The sequence below is a fragment of the Emiliania huxleyi genome (assembly GCF_000372725.1).
Source record: "Emiliania huxleyi CCMP1516 chromosome Unknown EMIHUscaffold_118, whole genome shotgun sequence".
Taxonomy (NCBI): domain Eukaryota; phylum Haptophyta; order Isochrysidales; family Noelaerhabdaceae; genus Emiliania; species Emiliania huxleyi.
The window spans coordinates 316641-336426 of record NW_005201412.1 but is presented as its reverse complement, the minus strand read 5'-3'; the positions used below and the strand labels follow the sequence as shown (position 1 = coordinate 336426).

General features: G+C 65.8%; 4 protein-coding genes across 4 annotated transcripts in view; 2 read left to right on the top strand and 2 right to left on the bottom strand.

The window, feature by feature from the left end:
* Positions 1–1492, top strand: part of EMIHUDRAFT_361748 (hypothetical protein) — a 34597-nt gene extending 33105 nt beyond the window's left edge. Inside the window, exon 3 of the mRNA XM_005790870.1 lies at positions 795–1492. Within this exon, the coding sequence (XP_005790927.1) occupies positions 795–1085 (291 nt within the window). The 3' untranslated portion in view covers positions 1086–1492. The remainder of the gene's footprint in view (positions 1–794) is intronic.
* A 5319-nt stretch (positions 1493–6811) lies between these two features.
* EMIHUDRAFT_440130 (hypothetical protein) lies at positions 6812–8860 on the bottom strand. The gene is made up of 7 exons (XM_005790869.1): positions 8285–8860; positions 8097–8216; positions 7889–8032; positions 7629–7760; positions 7421–7561; positions 7073–7324; positions 6812–6995 (listed from the first exon to the last, which is right to left on the bottom strand). The coding sequence occupies exons 1-7, from the start codon at positions 8762–8764 to the stop codon at positions 6909–6911; spliced, it is 1356 nt and encodes a 451-aa protein (XP_005790926.1). The 5' UTR covers positions 8765–8860; the 3' UTR covers positions 6812–6908.
* Positions 8861–12169: 3309 nt separating this feature from the next.
* On the top strand, positions 12170–13933 carry EMIHUDRAFT_454667 (hypothetical protein; the record flags this gene model as incomplete). Its single annotated transcript, XM_005790868.1, has 5 exons — positions 12170–12435; positions 12626–12683; positions 13073–13202; positions 13274–13308; positions 13457–13933. The coding sequence occupies 5 exons, from the start codon at positions 12170–12172 to the stop codon at positions 13673–13675; spliced, it is 708 nt and encodes a 235-aa protein (XP_005790925.1). The 3' UTR covers positions 13676–13933.
* Positions 13934–15724: 1791 nt separating this feature from the next.
* On the bottom strand, positions 15725–16438 carry EMIHUDRAFT_440128 (hypothetical protein; the record flags this gene model as incomplete). The annotated part of the gene is made up of 4 exons (XM_005790867.1): positions 15725–15870; positions 15924–16041; positions 16124–16183; positions 16262–16438. Coding segments are annotated over 4 exons (464 nt in total), but the record flags the coding sequence as incomplete, so codon positions are not given.
* Positions 16439–19786: the final 3348 nt, after the last annotated feature.

The window sequence follows — 19786 nt, the reverse complement described above, 5'->3', positions numbered from 1 at the left end:
AAAACCAGAGACGGGCCGGCGCGGCGGTCTGCCCGGCTCGCCTCTGCGGGCCGCGCCGTCGGCCCACCACGGCGGCGCGGCGTCGGACCTGCTGCCGTCGCGCCGCGCCGGCCGGCCTGCGGCGCTGGCGCAGTGTTGACACACGCAGAGAGGTTCTGAGCTCCCGCTGCCGCATTCACCGGCCCGCAGCCCGCCCCGCGCAGGACACCCCTCGGCAATGGCTGACGACCCGGACCAGGTGTTCGAGAGCACGGAGTCTGGCGCCTCCGAGTCGTACCCGATTGAGGCGGGCCAGATCCGCAAGGGTGGCTTCATCATGATCAAGGCGCGCGCCCGCCCGCCGCCGGCTGCAGATCGCGTGCAGCGCGCCGCGTCAGCAGAGCGGAGCTGTCCTCGCGATGTCACCCAGCCTTGCGAGCCGCGAGCGGCACCGCCTCGAGCCACCAGCTGCCTGTCGCAGGGCCGCCCGTGCAAGGTGTCCGACGTCACCAGCTCGAAGACCGGCAAGCACGGCCACGCCAAGTGCCACTTCGTGGCCATCGACATCTTCACTGGCAAGAAGGCGCGCCGCACCTCGCCGCCGCCCGCCGCCCGCCGCCAAGCTCGCCTCTCTGGCCGTTCCGACACTCGCCAGGGGCTGGCACGTGGCGTCTGTCCGGCCTGGCCGTCCCCGCCTCTCGCCGTCCCCGCCTCTCGCCGCCTGCCAAAGAGAGAGAGCTCCCACCGCCCGGCCGCCCCCGCGGCTGTGCGCGCGACTCGCTGAGCGGTCCGCCCCGCCTCGCCCTCGCTCGCAGATTGAGGACCTCGTGCCTGCGTCGCACACGACCTACGCTCCCTTCGTCAAGAAGATCGAGTACCAGGCGATGGACGTCGACGAGGACGGCTTCATCACCGTCTTGGACGCTGAGGGCAACACGCGCGAGGACCTCAAGATTCCTGAGGCGATGGCGCAGCCCCCGCCCGGCGCCGACGAGCTCTCCAAGAAGATCAGGGAGCACCTTGCGGAGGAGAAGGACTTTTACGTCATTGTGCAGGCGGCGTGCGGCACCGAGCAGATCATGGACATCAAGGTTATGACCAACTGAGCCGCCGACGCTGGAGCGCCCGACCGCGGCCGCCCTACCGTACACCTCTCTGTGTCCTTGCCCGATGTGCACGTCTGTTGGGTCTCTCCCCGCTCCCCTCTCTCCCCTCTCCCCTCTCCGCCCCTCCCCCTCTCCCCTCTCCCCTCTCCGCCCCCTCCCCCCTCGTACATCGTCAGCCTTGGCACTGTGAGCATGCTTTGTGTGCGCGCGGGGGCGCCGCGCAAACACCTCCCCACGTGCGCGCGACAGCGGAGTCAGTGCGCAGGAGAGGTGGGGCGCGCCGGGGCGTGTCTGGTTTTATTGCCCTGCAGCAGCGCTAACGTAGAGAGAGGCCACAGTCGGCTTGCAGGTCTCTCGTCGTCAGTTTCCTTTACTTTCTCACCGACGGTTTGACGAGTGCGACTCCCAGCGTCTACTTGCGACCCCACGGAGCCTCTGCTGCTCCGGCGTCCGGCGGGGGGGGTCTGCAGACCACCTCCGGCCGAACTTCAGGGTGGCGGTGCTCCTCAAATACCGCTCAAACGCCCACGATGTTGTGGAGGGGACATATGCTGATGATCCTCGCCCGATTCGTTCGGGTTCAGAAAGCTTCTGGGCGGTCGTTAAGGTTCACTCCCCGCACACCGGCCCCGGAATAAGATACATCATAACGGTTCCTAGTACCCCGTACTGCTCTTAGGGTACCCCTAGGCTTAAAAGGGTGGGCCCTGGGGCGCCTGCGGCTTAAACGGCTTAAAACCTGCCCGGGCAGGTTTTTTAAGAGCTGCTGGGCCGCCGATTCCTTAAACGGTCTTAAACGCTTAAACGGTGCGGGAGAGCTCCCGAGGTCGATGGTCCGGGGGGAGGCTCCCGGTAGACGCCGGAGGCCGGGAAGCTGGCTACAGTCAGCTAGCACGCGCCCCCTATGCGAGTATGGCTCCTGCCAGTGCACCAGACTTACAGATGTGTCTTAAGAGGCGGGTTTGTCCCTTCCCTCTCTACATGTACGGACTACGCCGTACGCGTAACGCGCGCGTGCCCCGCTCGGAGGTAGGGGTTCGCGCGCGGTATACTCTAGTTACTACGAGACCGTACATGGTACGAGCTGACTACCACTAGTTAATTCAAAAAAGACTTAGACTACCACGCGAACATGGACGATGGAGGCGAGGTCGATCTCCGCTCAAGCTTCAAGCGGCATCTCGTCAAGATGAAGATCTCGAACTCGATTGCTTACGATTCTCGGAATCTCGCGGTCGCGCGGATCGCGTTCCCACGTCCGGTCGATGCACAGTCCACAGAGATCAGAGTCGTCCGCAATGCGATGTGGCCAGCTTCACACAGGCGTTCCAGCGCTTGTCCACCGAGAGAGAGCGCTAGGGGCTGCGCGCGGCGCCGGGCGCGGGGGACGCGCACGTGCCGGCATTTGCATCAGTCCATTACACGACATAGCACTCCGCCACTGCTCGGAGACTCAGACTGAGACATCAGACACACACCAAGCCACACACAGGGGCTAGCTGCGCGCCGCGCCTGGACGAGCGGCGAGGAGCGGCTGCGGTGGAACGGCTCGCGGCTGGCGGCGGCGGCGGCCCGAGGGCCCGTGACTCCCATGGTCTTTCCGCCCCGCCGCGCACCGCCCCATGCAGCGCTGGTTGCAGGTGCACGCAGGGCCGCGCCAGAACTCGACGACAAAGACGGCGCGGCAGCCGCTCGTGACGCGGCTCACCGAGTGGGGCTTGTGCGCCGGGAAGACGAGCATGTCGCCTGCCAGGACAGGAGGAGGGGTGCCTCGCCGACGACCCTCGGGACCCGCCTCCCTTCCTGCTTCTTTCCACCCCTCCACCTCTAGGCAAACCTCGCCCAGCGGCGCAAGGAGGACGCTGGGAGGTGCAGGACGCTGGGAGGTGCGGGCGAGGCGTGCGGGCGAGGCGTGCGGGCGAGGCGTGCGGGCGGGGAGCGGTGTGTGTGCGCTGCTCGCGCCTCGCTCAAAGTCGTGCTCCGTGTCGACGGGCGCCTAGCCGGGAGGGGCCGGGAGTGGCCGGGAGCGGTAGGGAGGCGCGGTGCGGCGGAGGGTGAGGCAGTCGAGACGTGCGAGCTGCTCGGGTCGTGTGTGCTGCGCGTCTACCGCCGCGCCTGGCCCTGCCTCGCCGTCGTCGTCGAGAAGCGTCCGCCCGTGAAGTCGCCCGTGCAGCTGAGCATCACCTGCAGCAGAGGCGTGCCGAGGGTGAGGCGGAGAGGTGGGGGCGGGAAGCCAACCGTGCGGCGGAGGCACGTCGGCGGTGAAGAGCGAGCCGTGGTCGCAGTGGCTGGCGCAGACCTGCAGCAGGCACGCGCGCGCTGAGAGCGCCCTTGGAAAGGAGTGTCGGCGAGCAGAGGGAGCGCCAAGCATGCCATACCCTCTCCCCCCTCCTCCCTCTCCCCCCCCCCTCTCTATCTCTCTCCCTCTCTCCTCTCGCCGCCCGCGCCTGCCGCTTGCCGCTGCCGTACTCATGGAACTCGACTGTCCTACTCGCGCCGCCACGGCACTGAGGGAGCGCGCTTCACGCGGCGCCTTCCCGAGCAGCTGACCGCCTCGCACGCATCGACCCGTCAACAGAGTAGCTGGCAGAGCAACTACTCGACCCGCCGCTGTCTGCCGAGGCGTCGCTCTCGCTCGACGAGCCAGAGGCGCTGAAGCGCGCCCCGGCAACGCCCTCCAGGTCGTGGACTGCGTTCAGACCCCACGATTCGACGTCGATCCTTCGCACCTGCTCGTGGATTCGCTGCACGATGGCGTCCACAGACGCAGACAGGCCGCCGGATTGGAGGTAGAGCGTGAAGCCGGAGTCCGGGTGGCTCGAGCGATGGTCGCTGGCGGCTACCTCGAGCACACCAATCTCGGCCGCGCTGAGGAAGGAGGGCAGCCGCACAATGGCGGCATGCTGTGCGTGAGACGGGTCTAGCAGCGCCGCTCCCCTCGGCAGCAGGTCAACGTCGTCGCTGAGTGAGGCGGACAGCCGGCGAGCGTGCGTGAAGATGCCAAACAGGACGAGCAGTGCGCCGAGCGCCTGCAGGAGGGGCCACATCTGGCGAGTACAGACCACGCCTGCATTCAGCCCTCGCCGAGGGCTCGAGCATGCAGCGAAAAGCAGGGCCACATAGCCCGCCCGCGCCTAAAAAGAAATCCCAAGGCCGCGCTCCCTTTTCTTTCTGTCAGTGTAACACGGCGGTAAAAAGGAAAGTGTGTCGATCGAACCCGCGTATGACGGGCTTGACATCCCTATCCAGTGCTCAAGTGCTCAATCAAGACACGACGTCTGACCTGCCACCACAATGTCAAGCCCAAAGCTCCTCCTCCTGACCCTTCCAGCCGCGCTGCTCGCGGCGGCAACCCCGCCAGCCGGCTCGCGCCTCGCCGCGATGCAGGCAGCGTACGATGAGGGCCGATGGGTTGGCGGAGCTGACGACGCTGCCTGCTCCTCGGGCTGGTCGGACGTACCGACAGGGCAAGGACGGGCCGCCGCCGCGAGACTTGTGTGGCTAGTCCGCCAGTTCCGCATTCGTTCATATCTGGATGTGCCTTTTGGTGACCTCTGCTTCACTCGCACCGCTCTCCGCTGGTTGCGCGCGTCAATGAAGGTGTGTTGACTGCCGCCGCGACTGCCGCCGCGACTGCCGCCGCGACTGCCGCCGCGACTGCCGCCGCGACTGCCGCCGCGACTGCCGCCGCGACTGCCGCCGCGACTGCCGCCGCGACTGCCGCCGCGACTGCCGCTGCGACTGCCGCCGCGACGCAACGCGCCGCGCACGTCCACACGCTTCCACGTTGAATGACAGGTCAATTACACTGGCCTGGAGATCCTGCCGGGCCTTGTGGCGGCGGCGAACCGGTCCCTTGCTGACAACGCAACCACGTTCCTGCTCGCGGACGCCGCGGCGCTGCAGGAGCTTCCGAAAGCGGAGCTCGTCTTCTCGCGGCAGATGGTGCGTCGCGCTGGATAGATTGCAAAGAGGCGATGAGAGCACTTGCCCGTAGCCGACTTCCATCTCCGCCTGCGGCAGATGCAGCATCAATGTGACCGCGACGTGGCACACGAGCTCGGCCTCATCTCCCGCTCGGGCGCCAAGCTGGCCCTACTCACCACCTTCACCACCGGTCCGGGATTTGAGAACACGGACCTCCCGTGCGCGTCGGCGGGCTACCGCCCTCAGGCGCCGAGGGAGAGAGAGTGGTGACGGGGAGTGCGCCCAATTCGACCTGATCGCTCGCCCTCTATCGCGCACCCACAGGACCTCACAAAGCCTCCCTTCTCGCTGCCGCCACCCCTCGCCTGGTGGAGCGAGGAGTATCCCGCTGATGAAAGGGTCGGACTGGGCCTGTGGACGCTGCCCTTCCATGGCAAGTGACGGCTGACGCCGCGCGGCCCGCGATGTGGCACGAGCCGCACGACGGGCGTGTGGACGGCACGCGGCCTTTGCTGACCTAACCTGCCCCGCGGGCCTGCCAGTTCTGACTGCCGCTGTGGGCTTTGCCTGCGCTCGCGGAGCCGATTCGGAGCGGCCACCCGAGAATGGACGTCGGAACGTCAACGTAAGAGCACTCAGCTCATGGCCACGCGCATCAGCCCATTCGCATATCGCGCAAAGAGTCAGTGACACTTAGCACTGACAGTGTTCATAGTGTTCATACACGCCACGCCCCGCTGGCCCACGCCGCGGGGCTCGGGCGTGACGTGCTTTTGTCGTATGTGCAACGGCTCTCAACTAACAAAATGATGTGTATAATGTGTCCTGAGCTGTGCGGGCCCACACCCGAGAACCGCAGTAATCTCGCCAACGAGTGTCGATCAGGTATCGATATGGCATATCCGTACGTCGCGTTTAGCTTACTGGGAGAAAAGGGAGAGGCAGGGGGTTGTGTGCTCTCTAGCCCCCTCGAAGGGCCCTACGCGCGGCGTGAGAGCTCGCTGCTCGGACGAATTTGCACGGCGATAGAGTACGTTAACGTCGCAATATCCAATAAAACGCGCGCGGTCCTCTATGAACTTTTTTCTTTTGGGGGGGATCGTTTTTGTCGCGGATTCTGTAAGGACTAAGGTACGCGCCGTACGCGGTATCGCTCAATTGCTGACCTAACCTGCCCCGCGGGCTTGCCAGTTCTGACTGCCGCTGTGGGCTTTGCCTGCGCTCGCGGAGCCGATTCGGAGCGGCCACCCGAGAATGGACGTCGGAACGTCAACGTAAGAGCACTCAGCTCATGGCCACGCGCATCAGCCCATTCGCATATCGCGCAAAGAGTCAGTGACACTTAGCACTGACAGTGTTCATAGTGTTCATACACGCCACGCCCCGCTGGCCCACGCCGCGGGGCTCGGGCGCGACGTGCTTTTGTCGTATGTGCAACGGCTCTCAACTAACAAAATGATGTGTATAATGTGTCCTGAGCTGTGCGGGCCCACACCCGAGAACCGCAGTAATCTCACCAACGAGTATATCTCGATCAGGTATCGATATGGCATATCCGTACGTCGCGTTTAGCTTACTGGGAGAAAAGGGAGAGGCAGGGGGTTGTGTGCTCTCTAGCCCCCTCGAAGGGCCCTACGCGCGGCGTGAGAGCTCGCTGCTCGGACGAATGCTTGCACACCGGCCACCGGCACCGCGGGCGCGGCGCGACATAGAGAGTATACCTTACGGCTTACGTCGCAATATCCAATAAAACGCGCGCGGTCCTCTATGAACTTTTTTCTTTTGGGGGGATCGTTTTTGTCGCGGATTCTGTAAGGACTAAGGTACGTGTCGCTCAAATCCGCACACACACCGCTCTCAACATGCGAACGGGGCACTTTGACACATGCACGTGCGTCAAGCCGGCACGGGGCTGCGCTGGCTCCCTCCGCCCTCAACGCAGATCGCCAGCCGCGCCGCCAATGCCGCCAGCCACGCTGCAGCCTGCAAGAGGCCACGGGACGGGGCGACGTCAGACGCGCTGCTTGCGCCTCCTCGCGCAATCTGCTCTGCGAGCGAGCCGAGTCGACGGTTGCATGCACGGGGCCCACGAGGACGGACGCCGGCGCAAGCCGAGCCTCCTGCTCCTCTTTTCGACAGAGCGAGTCCGGCGGCGCGCCCTCGCCCTTCGCCACCTCCGCCGGCGGTGCGCGCTCTCGCGGCGAAGGCCTCCTCGCGGCGGGCGTTGCGCGAGGAGCGGCGAGCAGCTGCCGGATCGCGCGTGCGTCTGCGGGCGGCAGCACCCCCTCCGCGAGGGAAGGCGACTCCCCTGCCTGGCGCCGGGAGGGGGGGCAGTGGTGGTGAGGCGCCGAGACGCAGCCTCGAGGCGGGGCGGGTGGAGGGCGGGGGCGGGAGAGGACGGCCTCTGCCTCTGCTCGTGCGGCGGCCAGCAGGCGGCGCGTCGACGCAACCCACCCCTCGAGCTCGTCGCTCTCGGGCAGCTTGCCCGACGGCAGGCTGACGCCGTCCGCCTCGAGCGCCGCCGCGTAGTCGCCGCCGAGGATGCTCACCTTTGGCCGTTGTCGACAAACGTTTATCGCGTCACGCAGCGAGCGCCTTGCTACTTCGGATGCTCACCTTGGCCGCGGTGACGGGGTGGAGGAGCGGCCGCAGGAGCGCCCAGAGGGCAGTCATCAGGTACGGGGCGCGCACGACGAACAAGCGCTCGAGGCAGTCCGGGTAGTTTGCCGAGGACACCTCGGCGAAGGCCTCGGGGAGGAGAGGGCAGCCGTCCACGTAGAGAGCAGCGAGGCGCTCTCAGCCGCCCCCCCTCTCTCTCTGCCTCTCTCAGCCTCTGCCTCCCTCTCTCTGCCTCTGTCTCTGCCTCTCTCTCTCGCCTTGAAGAATGCGACGTTGCGCCGGTCGAAGTGGTGCCGCCCGATCCCGCCCGCGTCAATCACAGACACAAACTTGGAGATGCGCCGCCCGCGCCTCCGGCTGGCGGCGCCGAGGAAGTGGCGTATGCACTCCTTGGAGCACACCTGCAGCGGACCCCGCCACGTGAGGCTGAGGCCTCGCCGAGCGGGGCTGCGCCTCCCTCCTCGCCTGCTGCCGCACAAACTCTTCGGCGCTCATCGCCGCCAGCGCCGCCAGCACAGCCTGCCGGTCTCGGCCTGGCCGCTCGAGGATCACGGGTCGCCCTTCGCGGTCGTGGCCGACGCAGCCCTGAGGCCGGAGGCCGGGGGTGGGAGAGTTGCCTCTCAGGAGTCGGACGCGTCTCGGAGGCGTCGCGCCGCGGGCATTAGCCACTCGAACTCGTCCCTCCCGACCGGCGGCGCCTGCACGAGCTGGTCGACACCCTCTCGCGCGCGCCACGCGAGCGCCGCCTCGAGCCGCTCGCCCACGCACGGTTCGCCCGACGCGGTGTGCGGCGCGGACCGGACAAACTGCGCGAGCAAATCGACCGGCACGTCGGCGAGGGCGGGGCCGAGCCGCTCATGCACTTTTGCGAGCACGGCGAGCTCCGCCGGCGTGAAGGGGTCCCAGTCCTTTCCGGAAGTAAACATCTCCGACATGCGCTCCGTCCCGTCCGGCTCCGATGGCGTTGACCCCGGCGGTGGCGTCGGGCTGTGAGGCGGCAGCGGTGGCGGCGCTTCCACTGTCCGACCGGCGTTGGCCGCCGCCTTCTTCCAAGGCGCCGCCTCGTAGAGAAACAGGAAAGCGCACAGGGCGGTGACGCCAAGAACGGCGGTGATGTCCTCAGCGGGCTGCATGTGGCTGCCAGACAACGGGGTCGGAATGTTTCTCGCCGCGGACAAGCGCGGGTGTGGTGTCACGTGCAGCTGCCCGCAGCAGCACAGCGGCAGCCGATGGCCAATCGACAGCGACGCCGTATTTAATCAGAGCGCTCCCAGAAAAAGAAGAAAAGCTGACGTGCAAACTAATCTTTCCCGCGTTGCTAGAGAGGGGCATATTGGGTAGCGGCTGAAGCAATGCCCGACTCCATCCTCACGCCGGCTCCATCGCCCGCCGAGGGCGCCGTGCAGAGCGCCGAGCCGTTCCGCCGCGGCGAGCTCGTCTGGGCCAAGTTGCCCGGCTTCCCGTGGTGGCCGGCCCGCGTGCGCCGCCTCGAGCAGCGCTCGGCTCCGGCAGCGGTCGACGAGGCCGGGGCCGCCGAGGGCGGCGATGGGGCGAGCGCAGGAGGCGTGCCCGGCGGCGAGGCGGCGGCCGCCGCATGGAAGGCGCGCGTGCGCTTCTGCGGCACAACCTTTGGCGACTGCCGCGACTTTGCGACGGTCAGCTGCGACGGCACGATGGTGCCGTTTGCGGAGCGGGCGGACGAGTACGCGGCCAAGATGCCGTACTCGGGCAAGTCCAAGGCGATGCGAAAGCAGTGGAAGCGCGCGCTCGAGCAGGCGGGAGCCCTCAATAGTGCACGCGTGCCTCGGCCTCTCATCACCTGTCGCGCCTTTGCGCCATGCTCCAGCCCTGCCCCTTCGCCACCCCGCCCGAGAGCAGGCGCAGGCGGGCCCGGAGCTCGAGCTCGAGCTCGACGAGGAGGAGAAAGCCGAGGCCGAGGCGGCGGCCGAGGAGGCGGCCGAGGCGGCCGAGGCGGAGGCCGAGGCGGTTCGCCTCAAGGAGGAAGGGCGCGCCACAGCTACCCGGGGGGGGGGGGGGGGGGGCATCGGGGCACGGCGAGGGACAGGACCGGCCGCCCGTAGGTGGCTCGAGGCGGGGCACGAGCTCATCGGCGCTCGCGTCGCGCGCCGCTTCCAAGGCATCGGCGGAGGCCGCCCCTTCCTCGGCACAATCACGCGCTGGCTGCCCGCCCTCCCGCCCTCCGCCCTCCCGCCCTCCGCCCTCCCGCCCTCCGCCGCGCCCTCGCCGCAAGAGCCGCACCCGCCGGCCGACCCGCCGGCGGCAGCATCGGCAGACGCCAGCCAACCCGCCGACGGCTCGCCGCTCCACGAAGCCCCGGAGGGCGGCGGCGCAGCGGCGGAGTTCGGCGGCGAAGCGGCAAACGGCACCGATGCTGCGGAGGCCGCGGCGGCGTTTGCGGCAACCCCGCGGACCGACGGTGGCGCGGATCCAGAGGCGCGCCTCGCGGGGCCGGAGGCTGGCGTCGCGGGCCCCGAGGCTGGCGTCGCGGCCGCCGCCTCGGCAGAGGGTGGCGTCGCCGAAGGCGCGGGCGGCGGCGGCGAGGGCAACGGCGAGGGCGCGGCGGAGGTGGCGACGCACACTGAGGTCGGGGATGGCGAGGTTCTCTTCCACGTGGTGATGGACGACGGCGACGAGGAGGACCTCGAGCAGTACGAGGTCGACGAGGCCCTCGCCATCTGGCGCTCGACGGCCGAGGGCGTGCGCACTCTGCGCGCCGAGGCGGCGGCGGCAGAGGCGGCGTGGCGGAGGCGGGGACCCTTTTCTGAGCTGCTTCTCTGAGCCCTCCTGCAGGCGTCGGCGGCCGAGTCGGCGTGGCTGCTGGCCGAGCGGGAGAGGCGGCGCGCGGCGCACCGCGCGCGCGGGCTCGACGGCGTCGTGCCGCCGATGAGCGCCATCCAGATCTACAAGCGGCATTGCGAGGCGGCCACCGGAGAGAGGGCTGCGAGCAGCGGCGTGGCGGCGGAGGTGGCGGAGCTGCTGCGGCGCGAGTACGCGACGCTGAGCGAGGAGGAGAGGCGGCCGTTCGAGCGGCGCGCAGAGAGGGACATGCACCGCTACCAGCGCCAGCGGCGGTGGAAGCGAAAGGTGCACGCCGCGGAGCGCAAGCGCGCGGCGGCGGCGGCGCTCAGTGCCAACGCAGGCGCCGCCGGCGACGAGGGCGGCGACGAGGGCGGCGGCGAGGGCGGCGGCGAGGGTGGCGGCGAGGGCGGCGGCGAGGGCGGCGGCGAGGGCGGCGGCGAGGGCGGCGGCGAGGGCGAGGGCGAGGGCGGCGGCGAGGGCGAGGGCGAGGGCGCACGCGACACTGAGATGGAGGAGGCTGAGGCAGCGCCGGCGCCGGTTGCGGCATCGGCGGTGGAGGCGTCGAACAGCGAGGGAGGCACCGACCGGCTGTCTGCATCGAGGAGCGATCTCGGGTCAATCTCGGCTAACTTTGCTCGGCGGCTCTCTCTGCGTAGGCGATGGCGACGGCTCGCCGTTCGCCAAGCGGCGCCGTTTGGAGGAGGGGGAGTAATTCGAGGGGCGGGGTTGGTCGCACATCCTCCGCGTCCCGGCTCACTCTGGCGGCAATTCTCGGCTGCATCGCGGCTCGGGGCAGCGCCCCCGTGCGGCTGCTAGCTTCCAGCCGGCGAGGGCGCCAGATAGGAGGTGGGGGTCCTGGGATATTCTGCTAGCTGTTCGTACATGCCATTGACGCATGCGATACCCTCCCTGGCCGCTCGTACGGGCCTACGCGTGACGGCTCTCTAGTCTCAGTGGCCAGCCGTGTGCGGTGTGGAGGAGATCGTAACACACATCGCTGCCCGCTGGAAGTCTATAGGTGTACGATTACGCGTAGTCCAGTGGTGGATATACACACACACATGTTTTTTTACATTTTAGCTCGTGTCAGTGCCCGAGCGACGCGAGATCAGTGAGCGGATCACTCGTAGACGGTAGACGGTACGTACGACTCGCGGGGCCGTTCTCGGGACACTTTTCGTCTCACTTCAAATTTTCTCTGCCGCGACGACCACCTCGACCTCGCGTCCGTGCGCCGCTGCCGGCACCCTCACCTCGAGCACTTGTCCCCCGCCGGCTGCCGGTGGCGCGCCCGCCGCAAATGGCTTAGCCGCCGAAGCAGTGGCGCTGATGTCGATTCGGACAATGCGAGAGACTGCCCGCGCTTTTGACCGCGCAAGATATAAAGGGTGGCTAAGGGCTCTGCCCGCAAGCAAGGCGCCCGCGTCGCAGACGGAGACGCGGTACCATTGACAAATCTGCAATATACCCCCACACGAGCAAATAGCAAAATCCGAATACCGTGCAGAAACCATGTGATCTGAGCCGTACAAGCCTTCAGCTGGGATGTCAGCTGGTGCCAAGACATCCGTAAAATTGAAACCAAGAACGTCCGCCAAATCCGTGCTTCGGAGCAACTGAGGGAAAGCCGCTGATCGAGCCCAGAGAAGGACGCTGCAGAAGCGGTTGGAGAGGCAGCCGGCGTCTGCCGTCACAACGAGTCCCAGCGCTGGTTGGACATGCGCGTCGGCTCGCCCGAGGACTGCTGTCGCGACCCTCCCGTCGTGACGCAGCCTCCGACGAGCTCTGCAACCGAGGAGAGTGAGGGTGCGCCTCCCCTCACTGCTGGCCTGGCTGCGCACCGCCCCACAAAGCACCCCCTCGAGCATCTCTACAAGCACAAGTACAAGGGCGACCTTCTCCAAGTCGTCAACGCGCCCGGCGGCTCCGGCAAGACTTTAGCCTTGGCCACCCTCCTTGTGGAGCAGGAGGAGATCCGCTCTCGGTCGGCAACGTGGCAGCTAGTCGAGGGACTCGGTAGTTGTGACCCCCCTCTGTGCTCTGAGTGAGGACAGGAGAGAGAGAGCTTTTGTGGTGTTGGTGTACGCAATAACGGGACAGGGTAGTCGTTCTCTCTAGCTCCCCTTCTAGCTCTTAGCATGAGCTGCGCCCTGTGTCCGACCCCTTTTGCGCAGCAATACCTTAAACTTTCAGGCCTCCAAATTCGGGTCGGAGGCCTCGGAGCGTAGCGGAGTGGGGCCCCGAGTTTGAAAAGGGCGACGGACGCTTGCGTCCTAGCTCCAACATCGCCTCCCCGGCGCAGAGGGGCCCCCGGAGGGATGCTCAACCGCTCCACGCCACGCCGCTTGCGGCGGTCCTATTCCCAGCTCCGCTGCGCAGGTTGTTTTCTTTGAGAGAGAAGCTTCCGCTGGCTCGCTGCTGTGGCTCGCTGCTGCCTAAACGGCTCGCCACTGTTGACACAAGAGCCTGACACGACAACAGAGAGAGAGATGCTGTATCGAGCAGCGATCGCGCTCTTCCTCTGCCTGGCCCCAGATGGCCACGCGCTCTCTCTCCCCTCGTCGACGCGCTCAGCGCGTCTGCCCTCCGTGGCACGCGCCTCTGTGCTCACCTGCGCTGAGGACCCGACCGGCAACCCATTCATCCAAGCCATCAACGGTCTGCAAGAGGCCATCCAAAACAGCCCGGCGGCAAAGTTCAAGAAGGGGCTCGCCAAGTTGCAGGCCGGCGACTACGACGAGATCGCGATGCGTGCGCAGCTCGATGGAATCATTGCCGGCAACACCTCCTGTGCATGCCCTCAGTGGGCTGGCCGATCGCAGACCCGCTCGCGGCACCTTCCCTAGGCGACCGCGTGGTAATGTTCTCGTTTACGACCTGACCCTTCTGCGTCAAGGCGAAGCAGGCGAGTGCTGGCGTCGCTGCCTTGCCAACGCCACCTCGACAGACATTCGAACAGCACGCACACAACCCCGAGAGTGCTCTCCTCGCCGCTCGCCCGCCAGGTGCTCGACGGCTACGGCGCCGAGTACCGCGTCGTCGAGCTGAACGAGGTGCAGGACGGCTACGCCCTCCGCGCAGAGCTCGCAGACCTCACGGGACGCACCTCCGTCCCTGCCGTCTTCATCGGCGGCGAGTTTGTCGGCGGCTGCAACGACGGCGGTCTGGGCGGCGTGATGACGCTTGATAAAGCGGGCAAGCTGCAGCCGATGCTGCAAAATTAGGCGCCGGCGCGGCGGGACTCGCGATGTGCAAAGGGAGTTGGGGAGGCACGGGCCGAGTCGCCGAGAGGCCAGCTTTCCCTGTGGTGTCGCGTCGGCATGACGGCGGGGAGGGGAAAGGCACCGCGCCCGTCCTCCCTGCTCGAGCCCCGTGACGCGGCGCCAAGCCCCAAGAATCGGCAGGGCGAGTCCTGGGCGAGTCACAAGAGAGAACACACATATTGTTATTGATGCGCTTATAAAAAATCTAAAATGAGCATGCGCGATGCCGGCAACGAACTTGCGCGCACTGACTGATAAGAGCGACGCCCGCGCACATCCCCAACTGGCGCGAAGTTTGTCGTTTGTGAAAGACAAGTGCATTCTCCGGCAGCGGCACGCACGCCCTGACGTCAGACAGCCTCTGGAGCCTCTCTCTCGGGAGGGTAGACGAAGCTGCACGACTCGCCGTCCTGAGGGCTGCCGTACGCTTGCCCGGCACCGACCGTGACGGTGGCGAGCAGCAGCAAGACGAGTGGCAGCAGCTCCTGTCTGCGCGCGAGCCACCTCGACCGATCGCTCACATTCTTCAGCCGGGTGTCGCCCTCTTCGACGCCCCACAGATGCTCGTACTGGTACTTGCTCAGCCGATCGCGCGACGCGCGGTGCACAAACGCGGTGAGCATCACCTCGTCGATCTGCGTCACGAAGTTCGTCGCCACCTGACGCCGCGCCGGGAGCGCTCGACACTCACCCACAACTAAACCCACGCGTCTCTGCCGGATCTCACCGCGTTTAGAATCAGCTCCTCGGTGGTCGCAGACAAGAGCAGGTAGACAGCGCCTACCGTGGATTGATGATGAGAGCAGTGGCATGCTTTGGTGAAAGAGAGCTGAGGAGATCGGGCCGACGCAGAGCGTGAGGAGCTCGATGAGCATCGAAGCGAGAGGTGCGCACGCGAGCAGCATCCGCGCGCGCCGTGACGTCGGCCGGACTGGGATGATCACCTGTTGACGCGTGGCAACGTCAACGGTGCAAATGTCGCGGCATGGCCACTCCCTCTGCCCCTGAGCGGCTTTTGCCTCGCTGCCTTGTGTCAGCCGCCCGTGGCTGTCGGCCACAGGAGCGGCGGGAAGCCGCAGCCGCTGGCACACAAGGGCAACTTGCAGCAGGTTGTCGCTGTGCGATCCGGCGGCGCATGCGGAGCCAAAGGTGTAGAGGGCGACCAACTGAAGCAGAGCGGGCGTTTCGCAGGTGCTCTTGCCTCCGTGGATGATGATCTCAACCATGTACAAGAGGAAGCCAAGCTGAGCCAACAAGGCACCCACAAAGGTCAGGACACCTTTGCGAGGACGCCTCACCGTCGGCACGAGCCAAGACGAAATCACAAGGCCACAGAGGTCGTTGGAGATCGAAAGAAATGGTCGCGGCGCTGGCAGTGCCGTGCCAGTCGGCTCGGATTTGGATGCCATGCCAGACGGCTCGGATTTGCATGATACCTCTTTAGAGCTGCCGATTCTGCCGGTTGGTGCGCTCGGTTCGGGAGCAATCTTACTGGTGCTACTGCCCTTCTTCGCGACGACAGGAGCCATATGTACACATATCTTCTCGAGGTACGAGGCTAGCCTCGTAACGGTTGCTTCATGCCTGGGGTGCAGCTGCGCGACTTCTTCACACTTCACTCCGCCTGTGTGTGTTAGTTCCGGCGAATCTGTCTGCTGTGAGAGAGAGTCATGTTTGTTAAATTATTCGCCCTTTTGGCCGCTGAGCCTGAGGACAGGCTGAGCGTTGTGTTTGTCACCTGTCTGTGCGGTCTTTCGGGAATTTATTTGTTTGGAACTTACATAATGTTCCACGCAGACCGATATCCGATATCCGATTACCGGAACCGACGCGATATCTCCTCAATCTCAAGCCCAGGTCTGACACAGGCCCCAACTGCGAAACGATTGCACATGTGCATGTGTGCGACAGGCAAGAGTGCGACAGGCAAGAAGGCCTTATGCACAGAAGCGACACTGACCGGCACTCTCTCGCTCGACTCTCCGCGTTCAGTCCTGGCTGGTTCAGTCGTCAAGGGTTCAAGCAGGGCGACCCGCAACCCGCCCGCTCACGATCCCGGGCCAGCTCGCGGGCCTGCTTCGCCTGCAGGCGCGCGATCAGCCGGGCCTCCCTCGCCTTGTCCAGCTCGACCGCAGTCAGGTAGCGCTGCAGCTGGCCTGCGGACGTGTCATCGGGCAAGTCAGCAGCCACCTTGAGCAGGCACACACACACAGAGGGGCGAGGAGTGCGGCGCGGCGCGGCGCGCCGTGCTCGTCGTACCCCGTCATGAGCGGCACCTGCAGCAAAATCTCGCCGACGAGCGGGAGCATGAAGAGGAGGTAGGGCGCCTAGGAGAGAGGAGACCCCCCGCGAGTGCTGCCGCGTGCCGAGGGCTGCGGGGAGGCGCGAGGGGGGCGAGGGGTTGCGCGCCGCCAGAAGGCCGTACAGCGTCTTGCACCAAGTGAGGGTTGTCCAGATCATCGTCCAGTCCTACGCGGCGCACACGCCAACCCCTCTGTAGCCTCATGTCCGGGCGACCCCTGCCGTCTCTTCTTTCGGCGCCCTCGCCTCCGGCCGAGGCCCTCCCCCCGCGGCAACCCGAAAGCCGTGGTGCACCGCCGCGGCAGCGAAGAGGGCTGCGCAGAGCCCGAAGCAGCACACCTCGTACGCGATCAGCCGCGCCAGCCAGCCGCCTCGCCGCCCCTTGATGCTCTGTCCTCGCCGCCGGCCGAAGGCGCGAGGCGGCACAGGGGACGGCACCGAGGAAGGGAGAGGGGAGCGGGGCGCGGAGGACCGCCCTCCCGCCTTCTCGCCCTCCTCCTCGCCGTCGTCCCCGAGGGGCGCGTAGTCGGGCGCCGCCTGCCTCTGCGCCGCCAGCCGAAGCTGCAGCATCGCCCACCAGACGGCGGCCACCTGCGGCACGGCTAGAAGAGAAGCGTCTCGGGGAGGGACGCCGCTCGAACTCGAGAGGTCTCGTCTAGGGACTTGTCTAGGGTCTCGTGGCCGCAGGGGACACCCCACCAGCTGCACCCCACCGTGCTATAAGAACGCGCGGGAAGAAGGCACGCGCTACGAGGACACACGGCGGTGCTGGTGGCAGTCCGCCTGCAGGCTGTAGAGGACGCACTCTGCCGCGTAGCTCGCTCGCCGTCCCGGGGAGACATCGTGCAGGCAAGCGAGCAGCGTCTCGGGCGAGGCGGCCGCGGCGCAGTACATGTCCGACCCGCCGTAGAAGACGAGGCCGAGGAAGCCCGTGGAGAGGAACATGAAGCCCTTCATGTAGAGCACGTGCTGCGCGAGCTGGAACTCGTCTCTCCGCTCGATCAGGCAGCCTGCGCACGCGGGCGGGGCCGGTGAGGCGACGCCCTCGCCGCGCTCGGCACGGTGGCTCATCTCTGGCGCCGACGGCGAGGAAGAAGAGGGACGAGATGCCGAAATAGGCGACGCACTGTATGCCGAAGAGGAGCCAGTACTGCCACTGCATTCTCAGGGGAGGCATCACAGGTGTGAGTGCAGTAGTCAGCAGGGGCCGCGTCGCGAGCAGTGCGGCGCGCCTGGCAGCACTGAGACAGAAAGCTGCGGTCGTACGGGTAGAGCGTGTAGAGCAGCCGGTTGCGGACGCGGGCGAGGCGGGATGGCGGCTGCGAGGGTGGCGGCTTGAGGGGTAGGTCCTTCCGTACCCGGGTTAGGCCCCGCTCCACGCCGCTCATTGCGTATTCGAGCAGCATCTCGCGCAGGTCAGGCCACACGTTCTCAAAGACGGCGTGCATCCCGCGCCCGAGCAGGCGCGGGATTTCGTTCTCGCGTGGACGCTGCAGCTGCTGGCGGATGCGCTCGGCAATCTTCTCAAAGGCAGCCTCAATCTTCGCCTCGACGACCTCATTGACCTGCGCGCTTGTCGCCGCCCACGAGCCCTCGCAAAGGTTGGCGAGCGGAAGCTGCAGCTCCTCGACAAGCTCTGCCAGCTGAGAGAAGGGGTCAGAATCCAACGGCGGAGGAGGCGGAGGAGGCGGTGGAGGCGGAGGAGGCGGCGGCGGCGGAACCGGCATCTTCAATGGACGCGCCGGGTCGACAAGGGCGTTTACCCTTCGTAGGCGACACAGACGCCGTGTTGCAGTCTCAGACCACGAAATTTGGAAGGGTCACTAGATCTAGCTCGCCCAGGTTGGCGATGCGATGGAGCCAACAAAACATAATTTCTCTGCCAAGATTTCACCAGCCGAGATCGCACAAGCCAAGAAAGAAGAGAGTTTCTGTCTCACTCGCTCGCTCGCTCCCTCCTACCTAGACTCCCTCTCTCTCTCGCTCGCGCGCTCTCTCTCAAGCCTCTCACAGCACACAAAGAATACAAAGCGCGTGAGCAGGGTTCCAGGCCCCCAATAAAGTGTTAGATTTGGGTAGCAAGGATTAGTGTGACGCGGTCCATGCAGGCATGTTTTCTGACGGCCGACCGTCAGTGCGCGGAGTTGCCCCGCTTCTCCGACTGCCCCGGCCACAGTTCCCGAGCTCGCGCGGGAGTGACCCCTGCGTCCCCCGAGACCTATCGCGGGTGGGTTGGAGGGGTCTCTCGCTGCGCGGAAGGGCGGTGTAAGAAGCCGATCCCCATAGTCCGCCGCTCCGCCCCCCTCCCCCCCATCGGGCCGCACAAGCGGCCTCGCCTCGCAGATTCATTTCTCGCGCCCTGGGTCAGGCGCGCGGGGCCTCCCCCGGGTCGCTCGACCAGCGATCCGAAGAGTGGCACAGACAGTAGAGACGGACAGACAGGCAGTCAGACAGCGACGACAGTCAGAAGGCAGCACTGTGGGTGGCCCAGGAAGGAAGGCGAATGCGATGACGGCCTCTGCGTGTGAGCTCTATATCTAGCTCGTAAGTGTGAGAGCTCGCACGCAGCTCACACACCACACCACACACACACACACACACACACACACACACACACACAACAACAACAACAACAACAACAACAACAACAACAACAACAACAACAACAACAACAACAACAACAACAACAACAACAACAACAACAACAACACCCACCGACCGACCGCGCGTCCGCGCCCGGGCCCAAGCAAGCAAGATAGATCGCACCAACCAACCAGGCAGGATCGCACAAACAACGCCTCTCACAGACAGACACAACAACAACATGTACATGTGCATGTGCATGTTGTGCATGACATGTGCATGTGTGTTGAAAGGGATAGGTAAGGTTACTAAACGTGCTGCTAGCCTATCGACCTAAACGTGCTGCTAGCTCTACACTATAGACGATGCGGACGTCCGTCGGTTGCGCTTGCGGCTGCTCAGTAGTGTGGCACAATAATGGAGTCCACTCCGACGGTCGACATCTACGAGAACCGCACCAAGGAGGAGTGGTTAGGCTTGGTGAGCACCCTGGGCACGCTGAGCCTGATCATCATGCCGCTGCCACCCTTTGGGCTTGCATTGCCACCGCATCGGCCTTGCCACGCGCCTCGGTCTCTCACGGCCGTCGTGTGCTGTTTTCAGGTCCTGCCCGGCCATTCCAAACCTCTGGTGGCTGACAGTTGTCTTCGGCGCCATCGCCATCGTCAACGGTCTCGCCCAATTCATCCTCCGCCTCGAGAAGAAGAAGAAGCTTGGTGCGGAGTCCTCGCTCGACAAGGCTGTCGGTGCTTTCGGGGGACTGATCCTGCCGTTTGCTATCTGGATGGCAGTTCTCGCGTGGCCAAACGCGCGGTATCTATGCCAGATAAACTTCCTCTCCTTTCTCTGTGGGAGTCGCTCTTCGAGCGCAGAGGAACTCGCAGAAGAGTGCCATATCAACGTCTTCGCAAGCGGCTTCATCGCATGCACGATCGCCCTCATCTTCATCGTCGTCATACTGGGCGGCATGCTGGTGTCCGCTGTGTTCGAGAAGAGCAGCGGCGGCGGCGACGCCGAGGAAAAGCCTGCGGGATCGACCGGTACCGGAGGCAGCCAGCGAGGTAGTTGATGTGTGAGAGGCTGTGCGCCACAGGTGACTCCGTAGTGCTAGTGGAAACTGCCCCCCTGGAGACCGGGGCGCCGCGCGTTTATATAGCTTACAGGTAGGTGTGGGGAACACGCCGGACC